The 18,640-nt window shown below is 46.4% G+C and overlaps 2 protein-coding genes across 2 annotated transcripts; one reads left to right on the top strand and one right to left on the bottom strand.

The window, feature by feature from the left end:
- Window positions 1-2,185: 2,185 nt before the first annotated feature.
- TEX28 (testis expressed 28) lies at window positions 2,186-8,830 on the top strand. The gene is made up of 5 exons (XM_035140543.1): window positions 2,186-2,255; window positions 3,040-3,053; window positions 3,130-3,794; window positions 6,879-7,014; window positions 8,516-8,830. Exons 1-5 carry the CDS (start codon window positions 2,186-2,188, stop codon window positions 8,828-8,830), a joined length of 1,200 nt encoding a protein of 399 aa, XP_034996434.1.
- Window positions 8,831-10,975: 2,145 nt separating this feature from the next.
- LOC118097846 (red-sensitive opsin) lies at window positions 10,976-16,763 on the bottom strand. The gene is made up of 6 exons (XM_035141110.1): window positions 16,640-16,763; window positions 15,878-16,174; window positions 15,280-15,448; window positions 14,445-14,610; window positions 13,596-13,835; window positions 10,976-11,092 (listed from the first exon to the last, which is right to left on the bottom strand). Exons 1-6 carry the CDS (start codon window positions 16,746-16,748, stop codon window positions 10,976-10,978), a joined length of 1,098 nt encoding a protein of 365 aa, XP_034997001.1. The 5' UTR covers window positions 16,749-16,763.
- Window positions 16,764-18,640: the final 1,877 nt, after the last annotated feature.

The following is an 18,640-nucleotide window of genomic DNA, read 5'->3' as shown; positions in this document are numbered from 1 at the left end:
GAAAAGTCTCGTTGGCAGAGATCTTGGGTTGATTAGTGGGAAGGGGAAACTGCATTATATGAAGTCAGGTGTGCGGAATCTGTTGTACACCAGATGTTGTTGGATTACAACTGCCATCACCCCTGACCATTGGCCGTGCTGACTGTGGGAGCTGATGGAAGTTGGAGTCCACAACATCTGAAAGGCCACTGGTGCACCATGCCTATATCAAGAGGATTGAACTTGTTCACATTTCAATCACAAACAGTGGCATTGTGTCCTTTATTGGCACCCAGGGAACAGATGGTTCATGGGGCCAGGCTGCACTGCCTGCCCGCCCACCCACGCAGGGGGAGCCCAGCCGATCAACACAGCCCTTGGCAGATGCATTCTCCCAGCACTGGCCAGCAAGCCATTCAGCAAGGGGAGGCCAGGACAGGCTGGGCTCCGGGGCCCAGAGACCCCTGGCGACAGGCATGGTGGGGATCCTTGCATGGAGGCTACCTGGCTCACACCCCCTCAAAATCATGCACTCAGCCCCCCCTCCGGTCTTCCCCACAGTGTTCCTGATCACAATAATTTTTCTGGCAGGAGGGGTAAATTCTAGAATATGTTATTATGCTTAATAATAATAATAATAATAATAATAATAATAATAATTTATTATTTATACCCCGCCCATCTGGCTGGGTTTCCCCAGCCACTCTGGGTGGCTTCCAACAGAAAAATAACATAAAATAATCTATTAAACATTAAAAGCTTCCCTAAACAGGGCTGCCTTCAGATGTCTTCTAAAAATCTGGTACAGTGGTACCTCGCAAGATGAAAATAATTTGTTCCGCGGGTTGTGCCGTCTTGCGAAAATTTTTGTTTTGCGGAAACAAACGGCAGGCGGCAAAAAAAAAAAAGTCTTGCAAGACGTGGCCATAGAAAGCTTCGTCCTGCGAGGCAACAAAGAATCGCTAGACGCTTTCGTCTAGCAAGTTTTTCGTTGCGCAAGGCATTTGTTTTGTGAGGTACCACTGTAGTTGTTTTTCTCTTTGACATCTGATGGGAGGGCGTTCCACAGGACGGGCGCCACTACCAAGAAGGCCCTCTGCCTGGTTCCCTGTAACTTGGCTTTTTGCAACGAGGGAACCACCAGAAGGCCCTTGGCGCTGGACCCCAGTGTCTGGGCAGAACGATGGGGATGGAGACGCTCCTTCAGGTATACTGGACCAAGGGCATTTAGGGCTTTAAAGGTCAGCACCAACACTTTGAATTGTGCTCGGAAACATACTGAGAACCAATGTAGATCTTTCAAGACCAGTGTTATGTGGTCTCAGCGGCCGCTCCCAGTCACCAGTCTAGCTGCCGCATTCTGGATTAGTTGTAGTTTCTGGGTCACCTTCAAAGGTAGCCCCACATAGAGCGCATTGCAGTAGTCCAAGCAAGAGATAACTAGAGCATGCACCACTCTGGCGAGACAGTCCGCAGGCAGGTAGGGTCTCAGCCTGCGTACCAGATGGAGCTGATAGACAGCTGCCCTGGACACAGAATTGACCTGCGCCTCCATGGACAGCTGTGAGTCCAAAATGACTCCCAGGCTGTGCACCTGGTCCTTCAGGGGCACAGTTACCCCATTCAGGACCAGGGAGTCCTCCACACCTGCCCGCCTCCTGTCCCCCACAAACACTACTTCTGACTTGTCAGGATTCAACCTCAATCTGTTAGTCTTTCAATGTGTTTGTTTGTAAGCTTTTTGATACTTAAAAAATTGGATGGGAAATGTCTAAAATATTTAGTAATTAAGGATAATGATGATGACGACCATGACAATGTTGATAAAGACTTGGAGTAATGGAGAGGAAGGTGGAAAGCAAAATAATTGTGGTAAACCTTTTGCACAGTGTCCCTTGCATAGTGTCTCATGGGGCCCTTAGCTTGGGTCCAGGAAGAGATAGAATAATAGAATCGTAGAGTTGGAAGGGACCAAAGGATCATCTAGTCCAACCCCCTGCAATGCAGGAATCTCAGCTAAAGCATCTGTGGCAGATGACCATCCAACCTCTGCTTTAAAACCTCCAAGGAAGGAGAGTCCACAAGAGAGACCATTCCACTGTGGAACAGCTCTTACTGTCAGAATGTTTTTCCGCATGTTTAGTTGGAATTTCATTTCTTGTATGAATTGCTCTTTGATGCACATGCCTGTCTCCACAGAGCACCCATGGTGGATCTCTATAATTCAACCAAGGGAGAATCCTTTCAGCAAGCAGAAGACTCTGCCAGTTCAGTGAGTGACCAAAAGATACAGCCTGATTTTCCCCGGGGCATGTGGCTCTCTTGGGGAGACTATTAAAAGCCCCAGCCCATGTTCCAAACATTAACTGCCCACTAACTGTGGTTATTGGTTCCAGGAGCTGCACCTGCCATGGCTTTAGGGGAGAAAACATGATGTCACTGTGTGATAATTTGATGTCAGGGAACTCTCTTTGTGAAGGACCTTTGCACAGACACCCATGACAGGAGAAGTCAAGAAACATTCCTCTCTCATGCCTTACCAATGCAGTCAGCAGGGACCAAAGGAAGATTTGCCCCTCAAGTCCTGCTCACTCACTAAACTTGGGTCCCTTCCCAATGCCAGTGAAGAATCAGTGCCTAATCCCCTTGTGGGAAGAGGCAGGTAGTAAGGGTGGAAGATGGTTAACAGAGCTCAAGGCTATAATTTCAATAGAAATTGTGATGTTAGTCCTGCTTAGCTTGAATCAAGGAGTCAGCAAGTGTTGGTGGTGAACATCCTGAGTGACAGTTTAGCCTACAAGGAGTGCTTGCCAAGTCAACTATCTCTTGCTCAGAACCCCAGTCCTTCATCCCAAGTGACTGGAGCAGTATCATATACATTCAAATATTATTGCCCAATTTATTTTTAATTGTATTGTTAAATTTATGATTAAAATTGTAAATGGTAGCAGTCCTTAGAGGAAGCACAGCAGAGTGCTTTGTGGGATAGACAAAAAGATCAGTGATGGCCATGGCAGAATGCATTCTAGGAGAAGTATAATTCAGTGTCTTGTGGTGTAGCTAGTGGGGACCCAGCATGAATTCAGGGATAGCTGATGTCATTGGCTCTTTCTCTGATCATCTCCCACCTCGTCCCTGTGGTAGGTGGAGACCCCTCGGCCCCGCAGTGTCTCTGTTGTTTCTACCTCTTCCCAAGTAAGCAGCCGCAACCCAAAGGATGTCCTACGCCATCGCATATTCCACTTATCTGAGATGCTGCGGGTGGAGAAAGCCAATCGGGATGACAATACCTCATGCTATGTGGAGTTGGTGGGGAAGGCTGACCGGGAGAAAGCACCTTCCATCCGGCAGGCCTTTGAACGTATCAACCAGCGCTCCTCAGCCAATATTGCCCAACTAGAACAGCGTCTGCAGGACTCCTGGGCTCAGCTGAAGAAGTTGGAACAGAGGATTTTTACAGGCCAGGACAGCAGCAGCAGTGCCACTCCTGCCCAGCAGCAGCTCACCACTCCCAGGAACAGCATATCCCACCAGCCATCCTTCAGCATACCCAGAAACCGCACTACAGAAACTTGCACGGTTGAGGAACTCCTTCCTTCCATCTCGGAGAGCAAAGAAAACAGGTCTGTTCAAGAGGCTTCCTCAAAGCAAATCCTTGAGGAAGAGATCAAGCGGAGGGTTCAAGAGTTGAAAGCTCAGCTGCTTGATCTTAGAGAAGATCACAAAGTCCTGGAGGATGAGTGGCACAAACTGGATGAGTCATGGAAGGCTGACAAACAACAGATGATGGAACTGCTGCAGGAGGAGAAGAAGAGGTGGGCACCCACATTACTGAGGGCAGTTGGCTCCAGTATCCCATCTCCTGACACCCCAATCTCAGGTTTGATGTTTCCTGGTCTCCTGTCTCCTTGTGCCCCTGCTCAGTCTCACAGGTTCAGAGCCTGTGGCTCAAGATCTTCAATGCTCTGCTGTCAGTGCCAGAATCTAGTGTTGTGTGCCAAGGCCCCATGACTCCACAGTTCCCTAGGGAAATGACACAAGACAACAGCATATTAGGTTTTTGCCTTGAATATGGCCACAACTTTATTGGTTACACTAAAGAATGGTTTGGCATAAGCATTGGGTAAAGCCGTTGCTATTCCACTCCAGTGCATCTGCTGGAAGTGTTTCAAAGGATAAATCACATCTTGGGGGGGGGGGGAATGCCCTATGACCTATATCAAATAGAGGTACCCCCCACATGGCCGCCTTTGGAAGAGTGGTGAGGCCCCTGCCCCTGCCTGGGTGTCAGACAGAACCATTCCTCCTGAATCCTTTTAACAGGATACCCTTTCCCAAAGGGGGCAGGCAGAGGCTACAACCTTCCCCGTAACCAAGATCTAGGCTTACCCAGTGCCTAACTGCCTTACAAAGTTGTGATTTGCTATGAGATAGGTGAAATCCAGATGGCGAGTGCCAATTTGCCAAATGGAAAAATTCCTGCCCGGCCCTGAATATGGCAACCAGCTTGGTCCATAGCAAGGTGAAAGCACAAGTAAAAGCAATCAAATTAAGGGACGGGGATCCAATGAAAAAGGCAGGGGTGACTTCTGGGCAGGCCGCAATTTAATGCCCCCTGGGAGCGGGCCCAAGCATCCCCATTGGATGGTTGAGCCCACCACCAGGGGAACGCCCATGCAAGGACTGCTGGTATTGGCCAATAGCTGGGAGCCGGGCGATTGAGCCTGCCATTCACTGGATCATTTGCATGGTCGGAAGCCTGGCTGCAACACTTCCCACCAAGGAATGTGATCAGACTTTTATTACTGGATACAATGGCTTTTTGAACTGTGTGCCACACTCCCTCTTCCATCTGCATTAACACCAGGGCCAACACATTGTTGGGCACCTGCGGAGGTCCACACTCCTGCAGGTGGCCCACTGCCCACTCTCTGGAGCACCCTGCTGATGCTCCTCCTAGTTATTTCTGCGTGTGCATCTTGTCCTTTCCAAACATGCCAGCAGCGACAAGAGTGAGGTGATGGAGAAGCAACCTCCATTTCCCTTGTGCTCTTCCTCTGGGTAGTTGCGTGGATTGGAAACAGAGGGAGAGGGCAAAGAACTGGACAGTGATGCTTTGGAGAAGAGTGCGTTGAGTGTGAATTGGCCCCCACAAAAAAACTGGAACTAGCACTGATTCACACAGAGGCACAGAAGCAAACTCCTCCCCCCCCCCGCCCCATAGCTTACACCTATACCATGGTACAGGATCTAGCTTGCCTATTCCTTCTGATCTCCATGCTTTTTCTGCTGCATTTACATTACATGGGAACCAAGGTCCCAATTTTCTTGTACAGTAATGAGGAAAAGGGAAGAGCTATCATGTCCTTAGAAATGAAGGAATTCTGAGTGTCTTCAGTTCAAAGAAGAGAGACTTAGCCTTCACACAAGGGCACACAAAATTGGCACATTTTTAGAGCAATGGACATTCTGAAAGCACATTAATGGCAGTTGATGCAAATGTGCTTATTTTCCTCCAAGGTTAAGCTCTGGGTGGGGAAAATGTTCTGCAAGTCTAAAGCAGAAACAATATTGTTTGGTTGTGCCAGTGATGTCAAAAAAGTTTTTTTAAAAAAAATAAGGCAATGAACAAACTGGTTATGCAACACTTTTTTAAAAAATAGAAAAGTAGACAATCCATCTAATGCATAGGATTGAGGGGCAAGGCTGATGGCTAAGCTAGCATTTGATTTGCTAGTAAACACATCTGTCATTTCAAATAGAATGGCAGTGTTATAGAAGAGTTTGCTTTGATAACCGCCCCGTCCCCCCTGACAATTCCACTTCAGCAGTGAGCAACCTGCCTGGTAATTTTTCTATACTCTATAGAATACTTGGCACAACAGCAAATTCAACACAGCCAGGATCACATTTCCCCCAGTATCAATCCTTGGGGTCAAACTATTCTGGTAACATGCTCACGTGGGGCCTGCTCTTCATGGACACCCAGAAGTGTTTATTCTCACTCTTCTTTGGTTCAGTGCCCTAATATTTACCCCACACTACTTGGTGTCCTTGAGTCTGCTGGGTAATCATGGCCATCTCTCTTTCACTGAAAAGAAGGTTTTTTCACCAAGAACTCTGGTCAGAAATTTCAATGTTAGGAATAAATCCTACTCGTGAGTTACAGTCAAATAAGGTATGTATTCTGGTAAGACTAACAGTCTTGAACAGAACAAATGAATACAAACAAGAAATGAGCTTCAAGTTCACTAGAGTATATATAGTTTAAAATAAATGTTACAACTTAGAAAATAATGGTACATTACAGTGTAAAGACACAAAAGCTATCAACTAATAATATCCGTAACTATCAATCTGATTACAAAAGTGTTCAAAAGGGTCGTTTTATTTATAAAACTTTTGGAATCGGACTGATATTTACGGATATTACAGTATTAGTTGATAGCTTTTGTGTCTTTACACTGTAATGTATTATTTTATCATCATTATTTTATCATTTCTTGTTTGTATTCATTTGTTATGTTCAAGACTATTAGTCTTACCAGAATACATACCTTATTTGACTGTAACTTGCAAGTAGGATTTATTCCTAACATTGAAATTTCTGGCCAGAGTTCTTGGTGAAAAAAACCTTCTTTTCGGTGTATCTGCAATTAGAACTCCAATTTATATAACGTCTCTCTTTCACTGCTCACCTGTGTCTTGTCACTGGAAGTGTCAAATGAGGGAACAGAGCCAACTTGATCATAATCCATTTACCAGCAGTGCTTTAAGCTCAGGCTGTAATAAGATCAGCCAGCTGGCTTGGGGTGTGTGTACAAAGAGGGAAGTGAGGGATAAAGGACCAGACTGCAGAACTCCACTCCGCCCACCTTGACTGTGCCACCCTTCTCCAGGTACTACCATCTCGAAGTACAGGTGAATGATGTGATACAGATAAATCTCAATGAGATCACCAACCTCAAACATGACCTGGCATGCACCGAGGAGAAAATGGTCTATCAGTCTTATGAGAGGTCCCGGGACATCTGGGTAAGGAGCTCCCATGTCTAGGAGCCCAAGATGTATGCATGGTACTATTATGAAGGGCAGTGAGTAGGACAGTGGAGTGATCCTCATGTTACTGGCCATGACAGAATGTGTGGATGCAGAGGCAATGAGGAATATGCCCTCTATCACATTATGGGGTAGGCCATCACAGTCAGTAGTGTGTTTCCAGAGGGATGTCATGTCATATTGCCTATGTCAAAGTAAAATGCTAGAAAGCTCAGAGGATTCAGGTCAATATTAATTGTATAGCTTAGAATATTGGAGGGTGGGGTGGCATTGACCTTTTTGTAGAGTGATACCCAAGGTGGGTTGGGATGCGGGTGGCACTGTGGGTTAAACCACAGTCTAGGGCTTGCCGATCAGAAGGTCGGCGGTTCGAATCCCCGCAACGGGGTGAGCTCCCATTGTTTGGTCCCAGCTCCTGCCAACCTAGCAGTTCGAAAGCACATCAAGTGTAAGTAAATAAATAGGAACCGCTGCAGCGGGAAGGTAAACGGTGTTTCCGTGTGCTGCTCTGGTTTGCCAGAAGTGGCTTTGTCGTGCTGGCCACTTGACCTGGAAGCTGTATGCCGGCTCCCTCAGCCAATAATGTGAGATGAGCGTGCAACCCCAGAGTCGGTCATGACTGGACCTAATGGTCAGGGGTCCCTTTACCTTTACCTACCCAAGGTGGGGGTTTGGGCGGGTGGGTGTGTACCGATTCAAGCTATAGTAGCTGGCCAGTGGATGGTTTTATTACCCATATGCTGATATGTTCCTTAATGGCAAGTATTTCAGTTGCATATACTGTATTGTAACACCATTAACACATGAACTATGGGACCTATAACAAAATTATACAGTGGGGAATGCTCCCATTCAGGATGTTCCATTCCAGTCCCCTTCCCAATCACAGGAGCCAACTCCTAGGGGCTGTGGGGGCTTTGGCTCCCACAATAAAATATTTGAGGGGGCTGGGCTCCCACAAAGTTGATGGGCATTCCCATTCAAATGGTGTGCATGCACTGCATCATGTGATTGATTATGCAGGGTGGGGCTTACCTGGGCCCCCACAATATTTTATTCAAGTTTGCGCCCCTATTCCCAATTATTTTCTGTTTCCCATCTCTCAATAAGCACGCTATTGCTACAGAATGTGCTTGAACTCCATTGGGCTGTTTTGCCCCCCTCCCCAATTTATGTCCACCGAATATTTTTGTGTACTACTTCTCCCTGAGCTTTCTGATGCCTCCCTTTCGTATGAGTATTGTGCCCTTTGCCTACCTAAGAACTGGCACTTGGCAAACTGAGATTGCTAATGGGATATAAGATAGGACCATCAAAGAACAGCATTATAATGTAAGAATTGCACATTCCAGGTGAGAAATAAGGGTGTGGGAACCCAAACAGGTTTAGCTGAGGGAAAGACCAGCCATTGTGGGGACAGGTGGTCTAGAACCTGATCTGATCTGGACCTCATACCTTCTTCTTGTACCCCTGCCAGGAGGTGCTGGACTCCTACCAGACCCGGCTGGCCAAACTCGAAATGCAGCAGCAAACCCAGCAACAGGAGGCAATGGAGCTACCCCAGGCCAGTGTGTATAAACTTTATGGACAACTCATGAACCTGCTGCTGACCATTGCCACCATTCTCTTGGTGTGTGTTTCCACTATTTCAGCCTGTTCTCTTCCTCTCCTGCGCACTCGCTGGCGTGCCCTGACCACTCTGCTTGTGATCATCATCATAAGCGCTGCCTGGAAGTACTTCCCTGTCATTCATCAACAGGAATGGAGAACATGGCTTCCCTCCGCTTGGTAGCCAGAGAACAAAATGGCACACAAATTTCTTTATCCATCCTGATGCTCTCCGACACTCCCTACTCCCAATGCTTATTTAACTACTTGTTTGTTTGTTTATTAATTAAAAATTAACAGCCTATTCCCCTGTGCTTTCTCACATGCCTATTTCTCCCTGTGGCTATGCCAAGCTATATGTGATAGTTAATTGAAAGTCATTCCAGGTGACAAGCCTAACTCTAGGTTGCAACAACCAAGATGAGTGGTGGTATCCATGCTAAGCAAGGTGATTCAGTAGGAAGTGGGGAGAGAGCTAGGACACACACATGTTCTGAAGGCTAACTTGAGTATGAAAGAAAAACAAATGAAACTTGTTCTGAGGTAGAAAAACCTAATTGCATCTTATTAACACCCTAATTAACAAAAGGCACTCTCCATGGCAGTGCTTTTCATATTCAGCTCCTGTTCATGTCAATAGAATTTACACATAAGAACTTTCCAATGGATTGTGCCTGATGGGTTAGATCTGTTCTCCCCCATTCTTTAACTCTTAATAGTACTGAAAACCCTCCTGCCAGAGGCAACTGCTTCACCTTGCCTCATGGGTGTCACTATTTACTTACTTACTTACTTACTTACTTACTTACTTACTTACTTACTTACTTACTTGAGGGACCCAGGTGGCGCTGTGGGTTAAACCACAGAGTCTAGGGCTTGCTGATCAGAAGGTCGGCGGTTCGAATCCCTGCAATGGGGTGAGCTCCCGTTGCTCGGTCCCAGCTCCTGCCCACCTAGCAGTTTGAAAGCACATCAAAGTGCAAGTAGGTAAATAGGAACCGCTCCGGCGGGAAGGTAAACGGCGTTTCCGTGCGCTGCTCTGGTTCGCCAGAAGCAGCTTTGTCATGCTGGCCACATGACCCGGAAGCTGTCTGCGGACAAACGCCGGCTCCCTCGGCCTATAGAGCGAGATGAGCGCCGCAACCCCAGAGTCGGACACAACTGGACCTGATGGTCAGGGGCCCCTTTACTTACTTACTTACTTACTTACTTACTTACTTACTTACTTACTTCACCCGCAAGCAATGAAAACTACCCTCATCTCTCCACAGTTATTACTCTGGCAACTATTGCACACACACACACCCCCAATGCATGGATACACAGCAAACACTGTTTTGTTACATAGTTTGTAGGATAAAAACTGAGCTTTTATACAGAAGTTAAAAATCTTTATTCTCTATTTCGTTCTTCTTGCTGCAGTCAGTTTTTTTTATCCCCCCCCCATTGCATTTCTAGCTAGATGTCCCAGCGACACAATAGGCTTTAGTATCAAACACTATGTACAGAAAGGTTCCAGTTGAGCCGTGTTGGGGAGAAGCACTAAGTCCTCAGTGGTGTCCAAGGTGGCTCATGCTGATTCTCCATGGTTCTGCCCCACATTAGAATTATGTCAGCTCCTAGACAGAGCTAGAACTCAATACATCCAACCTTGCTGAGGCACAGACACCTTGGAGGACAAACCTTATTCACCTGTCCACCCCTGTGATGCACTCTCTGGTACCAGTGAATTTTTTATAGGAAGGACGGAGGAAAAGGGAATCAAAATAGGTGCTGCATGGTCAAATTGTGAATTATATTGATTCACACCCACCAACTCATCCATCCACAGGAATCAGTGTGTTGAACTTGGGATGTGTGGTCTTCAGGGCAGTTTCAAGGAAGGGCCTTGGACAGAGTTGCTTTACAAAAGCTATATACTTCCCACAGAACTTCCCCTTAGTTCTGCTCCCTTCTGGGAGACAGAGTGGGAGACTACTTAAGGATCACAGCTGAGGGGAAGGAGTGTCCAAGCAACCCCTGATGTCCCAGGAAAGGTGCACAATGCTGGGATATTTGAGCATGGAATCCTGCAGCCTTCACCCCCATCCAAAAACAATTCTCGGAGAAAAACAGAAACATTTCCCTCCCCCAACCACAGGAGAAACAGCAGTACCCCAGCCTGGGGCACAGTCTAAGTTCAAAGGAGATGATCTGTGGAGATGGCAGGCCAGTATTTCATATGCTCAAAGGGAATCCATACGGCACAGAAGGAAGGGGAGGCTCACAATCACTGGGGCTCTCCTGGGAGGCAGAGTCCTGTCACGGTGCCCATCCAGGCAGGGGGTTCTTATGATGGTGATACAGAAGAATTAGAGACAGAGGAGACTTCAGTGCGGGAAGTGGAGGAGACCTCAGAGCCATCATCCACCTTCTTGCCAAAGAGCTGCAATATGCAGTTACGGAACTGCCGGGGAGAAAAGAAGAGGTAAGGTTCTACAAATGTAAGATTCCACACTTATGAAGCAAGAACCAGTAAGTTGCACTAAGATGAGGGACACATGGCTTGCCAGTAGTACAAGTGAAAAGTATTGAGGGGTCTTAGTAGATCACAAGCTTAACATGAGTCAACAGTGTGATGCAAGAGCAAAAAAGGTTAAAGCTAGTTTAGGCTGCATCAACAGAAGTTTGGTGTCCTAGTCAAGGAAAGTCATAGTACCAAAGAGTGCACATTAATGGTACCTCATCATCCTGGAGAAAAATGACAAGTGAAGTGCCACAGTGCCTGTTGTTGTTCAACGTCTTTTTAACAACTTGGATGAAGGATTTGAGGGGATGCTCATCCAATTTGCAGATGACACCAAATTGGGAGGGGTAAATAATGCCACAGAAGACAGAATTGGAATTCAAAATGACCTTAACAGATTGGAGAACTGGTTCCAAGCTAACAACATGAATTTCAATTGGGACATGTGTAAGGTTCTGTACTTAGGCAGGAAGAACTAGATGCACAAATATAAGATGGGGGACACTTGGAATACTAGCAGGACATGTGAAGAGGATCTAGGGTCTTGGTGGACCAGAAGCTCAGAACGTGTCAGCAGTGTGATGTATGCAGGAGCAAAAAAAAAAAGCTAATGCCATTCTAGGTTGTATCAACAGAAGTATGGTGTCCTAATCAAGGAAAGTTACAGGTAGGTAGCCGTGTTGGTCTGCCGTAGTCTAAACAAAATAAAAAAAATCCTTCCAATAGCACCTTAGAGACCAACTAAGTTTGTTGTTGGTATGAGCTTTCGTGTGGATGCACACTTCTTCAGATACAGTGAAACAGAAGTCACCAGACCCTTATATATAGTGAGAGGGTGGGGAGGGATATTACTCAGAAGGGTGGTGGGAATGGGTGATTGGCTGATAGGTGTGGTAAACCTGTTAACAACTGACAGTGATGGCTCTGATGGAATGCTCTGTCCCATGAGACTAGGGCCCTGCAGGATTTAACATCCTTCCGCTGGGCCTGTAAGACAGAGCTATTCTGCCTGGCTTTTAATTTGAACTCAGTCTGATCTTTTATTTCCCTTCTCTCTCCCCCCCCCCCTTTATGAAGATTATCTGCTCTGGGACCCCACAGCTAATTCTCCCCTGGCCTCCTTGCTGTCCCAAGTAGGACTAATTTAGCCAGCTAGCGCTGGTGGCTATCTAATGTTTATTGGATGGATTTCCCCCAAATTGATTATTGAACTTGAATTTAATTGTTATTCATGCTTTGATACTGTATTTTATGCTGCTTTTATGTTTTATTACAATTAAGTGTTTTAAATTTGTGTTAGCTGCCCTGAGCCCGGGTTTTTGAACCAGGAAGGGCGGGGTATAAATTAAAAATTATTATTATTAAAAATTATTATTATTAAAAATTATTATTATTATTATTATTATTATTATTAATGGCTGCAAATTAGCCATCTCACCCATTGCTTTATCCTGTAAGACCAATTGCATTAATTAACAGTCGTCAACAGGTTTACCACACCTATCAGCCAATCACCCATTCCCACCACCCTTCTGAGTAATACCCCTCCCCACCCTCTCACTATATATAAGGGTCTGGTGACTTCTGTTTCAGTGTATCTGAAGAAGTGTGCATGCACACGAAAGCTCATACCAATGACAAACTTAGTTGGTCTCTAAGGAGCTACTGGAAGGATTTTTTTTTATGCTAATCAAGGAAAGTCATAGTGCCACTCTATTCTGCCTTGGTCAGACCACACCTGGAATACTGTGTTTAATTTTGAGCACCACTATTCAAGAACGATGTTGACAAGCTGGAACGTGTGCAGAGGAGGGCAACCAAAATGATCAAGGGTCTGGAAATCAAGCCTTATGAAGAATGTTTGAGGGAGCTGGGTATGTTTAGTCTGGAGAAGAGGAGACTGAGAGGAGATATGATAGCCATCTTCAAATATCTCCAGGGCTGTCACATGAAAGATGGAGCAAGCTTGTTTTCTCCTGCTCTGGAGGGAACCAAAGGTTTCAAGTTACAAGAAAGGAGATTCTGACTCAACATCAGGAATAACTTTCTGATGGCAAGAGCCGTTTGACAGTGATGGGATCCCTCAGAAGGCGGTGGACTCTCCTTCCCTGGAGATTTTAAAGCAGAGGTTGGGTGACTATCTGCCATGGATGCTTTAGCTGAGATCCCTGCATTGCAAGGGGTTTCTATTAGATTATCCTTGCCTTGGGGTCCCTTCCAACTCTACAATTCCATGATTCTAAGAAAAAGAGCGAGGGGGTGGAGGAAAGGGAGACAAGGTTAAGCAGAACTGGTGAGCTGTTCCACATGCATAATCTACAAGGCCATTCATCCTACATGGGGTTTTCTGTCCATAAATCCCTTCTCTTACAAATCTGGTTTTCAGTACTTTCAATATCTTGGCTGGCCTCTTAAGTCTCCATTTTGCAATATAGCAGATTACCTGTCTGTTCATGAAGACGTAGATAATGGGGTTGTAGATGGTGGCGCTCTTTGCAAAGTAGGCAGGCAGGGCAGCTGCAAGGGGGTGGAAGGCATAGCCTGGGTTGGCAGCAGCAAAGCAGGCAAAGAACGTATATGGTCCCCAGCAGAAGCAATAGGCAATGATCATAACCACGACCATCCTTGATACTTCCCTCTCAGCTTTCTGTGTAGATTCTGACTCCTTCTGCTGGGCAGCAACCTGTACAAGAGGGAGAGGAGGTGGGATTAAATAGGGTGTTTAGATTATTCCCACACATAGAACATGGGGAAGAGGGTTTCAACCTGCAACAAACCTGGGATAGGTAAAACCCAGGGAGGCTATATCCAGGTATGTTTCAACCAGCCTATCTTCTCACAAGCAATATACTGCAAGCCATGGAAAAGGGAAGGAATCCAGTGGAAGGGGGGGGGGTGCCAACTGGTTCTGGATAATAGGGGCTCACCAAGAAATTAAGGAGGGGCAGAGAGTGGGGTCTGCTACAGAAATGAAAAGCCCACTATATTTGTGGGGTCTTGTTTGGCATGCAGCTATGGAGAGAAAGTTCTACTGTTGGTTGTAATGTGACTAAGGGGATTCCACAGTGGAAGTAGTAAAATGAAGGCATGCTAGAATGTTAGCAATTGGTAGTTTGATCCCAGACAAAGATCCCAGAGGTATGGTAGTTTGGGAGAGATGCAGTTTCAGAAATAGGAGAATCAGCAAAAGGGACAGGATTACGGGTGACTGTTCCTATGTGAGCCTGAGGGAGAGTGAGGGCATGCAGATTCCAACCAGGAGGTGGGGTCCTAGGATAGGGTGGGTGCTCACCGCACGGATAGCCAGCCACACTTGCAGGTAGCAGAGAATGATGACAGCCAGTGGGAGGAAGCAACAGGTGATCATGAGCACAACCATGTAAGACTGAACTCCAGGGTCTTCACTGCCACTGAATACGTCTGGACCGCATGATGTCTTCAGACCGTGGGGCCAGTACCTACAGGACAGGGAGGGGAAAGAGGAAGACCATTTTCACAAACAGGACTTAAATCACCTTTGAGTCTCTTCCACCACTATTTTATGAGAGAATGACTGTCTCTCATCCAGAGTAGTTCAAAAGAGGGTGCAAGGGCGTAGTGGGGAGGGGGGAATAAAAAATACATAGCTAACTGAGGTTCTGCCCCCCCCCCCCAAAAAGAATCCTGGCTACACGCATGGAGTGGTAGCCTTTGTGATATGAATAAACATTCTAACCATACTGTAGTTTTAACATTCCTGTGACAAGGTGATTGACACAAACTGTTTTAAGCCTCATACATAAATGCCCAGTGCCCAAGGCAGTACTTGAATAGAATACCCTCCTTAAGCTTCACAACCCCAAGAAAATTTCCCCATGCCAAAAGCTGCATGTAGTGGACTGTAAAAGGGGCAGCTTTTCTCACAGCAAGGAACTCCATGACCTAATATCAGTGACCTCTTCTTCCCCTATAATCTTTCTCAGTGGACATTGCCTGACTTGAACAGTTCTGTGTTGCTTTGGCAAAGCTTGTGGCGCTTGTCCTGCTAGCACAGTCCCCATTATCAGCCCTTCTTTTTATGTACATGTGCTTACATTACTTGCTTCTCTCCACAGCTGCTGCCGGTCCATGTCTCTCCTCACACTCACCTACTCCAGCCAAAGACGGGTGGTGCTGTCCAAATAGCAGACCACACCCAGGAGAAGACAATGCCAGCCATGGCCAATTTGGCATCAAACTTGACATTTCCAAAGGGCTTGCAGACAACAACCCAACGCTCCCAGGAGATAATGGCTAAAGACCAGAGGGCTGATATTCCTGTGGGAAAGAACAGAGGGAACAGTTGTCACAAAAAGGGAGTATGGATTCTACCATGAGACTTTGGGACTGTCCCAATTCATCTCCCATTACCTGGCTTTCTCAGCAACTACAATAGCAGTTGAGGGCATTGAGATCAAACGTTTGCACTTGCCAAACACCATAGCTAAAGAGTTATGGAATGCACAGAATTCATAGGAGGAAGACAAGCAGGGATAAGGGAGGGGCTGGCATTCTTTCTCCCTCATAAATTCCTGACAAGGAGAAGCAGGATGGAAAGAGTATGGTGATCTTGAAAGACAACAGGACTCTGGCTTGTGATTAAATGGGGTAAATATATGAGCCAGGAGGGATAACATGGGGGAAGGAATAGGATGGCAGAGCATTAAGCAGAAATTATTGTAAATAAGAAATCCCTTGGCCTCTTACCACAAGTAGACACGGTGTATCCTTCCAACACACACATGGGATGACCAAGAATGAAATAGCCAGAGATCTGGTTGATGACGCTGATGGTGCTGGCAATAACTGTCTCACCCAGATCAGCTATTGCCAAGTTCACCAAAATCCAGTTGAGTGGATGGCGTAGCTTCTTGAATTTGGCAGTGGCCACCAATACCAAACCATTAGTGAAGACTGAGGCAATGACCACAAAGATCATCCAGACAGAAGTGATGTTATAGATCCATCGTGGTGCAATGTGATAGTTTGGACCTTCAAAAGGGTCTGCGAAGGAGGGAAAAGGTTAGGAGTTGGAGGGATCCCAGCCTGCCTCACAAGATAATCCATCAGGAATCTACTGCACCAAGACTTGGCAAGGCATCTTCCCATATTTTCTTAGTGTCCCTTCCCTTGCAGACCATACAGGGTCCTTCCCCTTCACAAGTCATACACAAGGAAAGTGGTAAGTTTACACCTCTCTCTAGTTGCACACAGAAACCTCCACCTGGATCAGCTGATAACCCTTCCTTGTCTAGTCCCCAAAACTTTCCAGAACCTTTTCCAAAAACCTTGGGCAAATTCCACTTTTAGAACACTTGTCCCCTAGATAGGCTTGAAACCAACTAACCACCCCCCTTGCTGCATCACCTGCTCTATCAAGGTTCAACTAAACCCCAGTGCACCCCCATGTCTAATCCCCAATTTTAGGCTTCCACCCCCCCTTTCTGCTGCCCCTGCTGCTGGGCTCACCCCGAGTATTGTTGCTGTTGGTGTAAGTAAACAAGCTGTCTCTGGTGGTCTCATCATCATCATTGCGCCGGCGGGCAGCAAAGACAGCCACATCCCAGGCTTCTGTCATGGCCTTTGCTGCCTTCTCTCCCACCTTCCACCTGCACTTGTTTGCTGCCCTGTCCCACTCCCTCCCTTTTTCTGCCCTTTCTCTGTCTCTGTTGCTCTCTGTTTTCCTCTCTTTCCCTCGCTACCGCTCAGTCTCTCCCATCCGCTTGTCTGTGCCAGGGTCCAGGGCAATACACATTTATATACCTACCCCCCCAGATGGATTAAGCACCCGGCTTGGAGCACAAGATCCCCAAAGCCCTTAAATGTTTTATCCCTTAATTGGGCTGCGATTTGCCCCCCTCCCTGTTTCAGGCCCCCCCCCATTTACCATGGCATGAAGGACTCACGCGTACCCTGCGTCACCATGGGTGTCTTTGCCGGACACTTCAGGTGAGGGATGAGCATGGAAGGGTGATTAGAGAGTCAAAAGAGCTCAGCTAATCCCTCTCAGAACGGTCCTTCCTTGCAATTTCCTAATGGCCCATTTTTCTAACTAGGCCAAAGGACGTTTTGGCCCAATTTTCCTACAACCGGAGATAGATGTTCATCACTGAAGTCAAGGTTTCAGCCCACCATGGACTCACCAACCATGGTGCCACAAAGCAATATGCTTCAGAATTGCCTGTCCTCTGCCAAGGCCAAAACAAACCCCACAAAATGCTTCCTTAAGCAGAACAGCAATCATCTTGTGCATGCCACCCCAATCTCCGAGCGATGCAAGATTCCAGGGGTCTCAGGGTTTGTGTTTCCTTTAGAATGAACCACAGTGGAGACTGGGGTGTCCTTATGTTATATGTTTCATTTACACATATATACAACCTGAGCCTGTGATGGAGGGGTTCACAGCATTAACACCCCAAGGGAGTCTTGCTTTCCCCATAACCGCAGACTTGGATTCAAACAGGAATCAAACATCTTTTGACAAAGTCCCCCATGATATTCTTGTGAGGAAGCTGGCAAAATGTGGGTTGAACAAGGTAACTGTTAGGTGGATTTGTAGCTGGTTGGAGGACTGAACCCAAAGAGTGCTCATTAATGGTTCCTCATCATCCTGGAGAAAAATGACAAATGGGGTGCCATAGGGCCTGTTGTTGTTCAACGTCTTTATAAACAACTTTGAGGGGATTTGAGGGGATGCTCATCCAATTTGCAGATGACACCAAATTGGGAGGGGTAACTAATGCCACAGAAGACAGAATTGGAATTCAAAATGACCTTAACAGATTGGAGAACTGGTCCCAAGCTAACAACATGAATTTCAATAGGGACAAATGTAAGGTTCTGCACTTAGGCAGGAAGAACTAGATGCACAAATATAAGATGGGGGACACTTGGAATACTAGCAGGACATGTGAAGAGGATGTAGGGTCTTGATGGACCAGAAGCTCAAAACGTGTCAGCAGTGTGATGTATGCAGGAGCAAAAAAAGAAAGAAAAGCTAATGCCATTCTAGGTTGTATCAACAGATGTATGGTGTCCTAATCAAGGAGAGTCATAGTGCCACTCTATTCTGCCTTGGTCAGACCACACCTGGAATACTGTGTCCAATTTTGGGCACCACTATTTAAGAACGATGTTGACAAGCTGGAATGTGTGCAGAGGATGGGAACCAAAATGATCAAGGGTCTGGAAATCAAGCCTTATGAAGAATGTTTGAGGGAGCTGGGTATGTTTAGTCTGGAGAAGAGGAGACTTGAGAGGAGATATGATAGCCATCTTCAAATATCTCCAGGGCTGTCACATGAAAGATGGAGCAAGCTTGTTTTCTCCTGCTCTGGAGGGAACCAAAGGTTTCAAGTTACAAGAAAGGAGATTCTGACTCAACATCAGGAATAACTTTCTGATGGCAAGAGCCGTTTGACAGTGATGGGATCCCTCAGAAGGTGGTGGACTCTCTTTCCCTGGAGATTT

Source organism: Zootoca vivipara, chromosome 16 (assembly GCF_963506605.1).
Source record: "Zootoca vivipara chromosome 16, rZooViv1.1, whole genome shotgun sequence".
Taxonomy (NCBI): Eukaryota; Metazoa; Chordata; class Lepidosauria; order Squamata; family Lacertidae; genus Zootoca; species Zootoca vivipara.
This window is presented reverse-complemented; position numbering and strand designations above follow the sequence as displayed.

Coding starts and splice junctions, on each gene's coding strand:
- TEX28 (XM_035140543.1), top strand. CDS start 2,186: ATGGTGGATCTCTATAATTCAACCAAGGGAGAATCCTTTCAGCAAGCA. Junction 3,795..6,878: donor CTGCAGGAGGAGAAGAAGAG/GTGGGCACCCAC, acceptor ACCCTTCTCCAG/GTACTACCATCTCGAAGTAC. Junction 7,015..8,515: donor AGAGGTCCCGGGACATCTGG/GTAAGGAGCTCC, acceptor TACCCCTGCCAG/GAGGTGCTGGACTCCTACCA.
- LOC118097846 (XM_035141110.1), bottom strand. CDS start 16,748: ATGACAGAAGCCTGGGATGTGGCTGTCTTTGCTGCCCGCCGGCGCAAT. Junction 14,611..15,279: donor CCCGTCTTTGGCTGGAGTAG/GTGAGTGTGAGG, acceptor CCTGTCCTGTAG/GTACTGGCCCCACGGTCTGA. Junction 13,836..14,444: donor TGTGGCTGGCTATCCGTGCG/GTGAGCACCCAC, acceptor CCTCTTGTACAG/GTTGCTGCCCAGCAGAAGGA.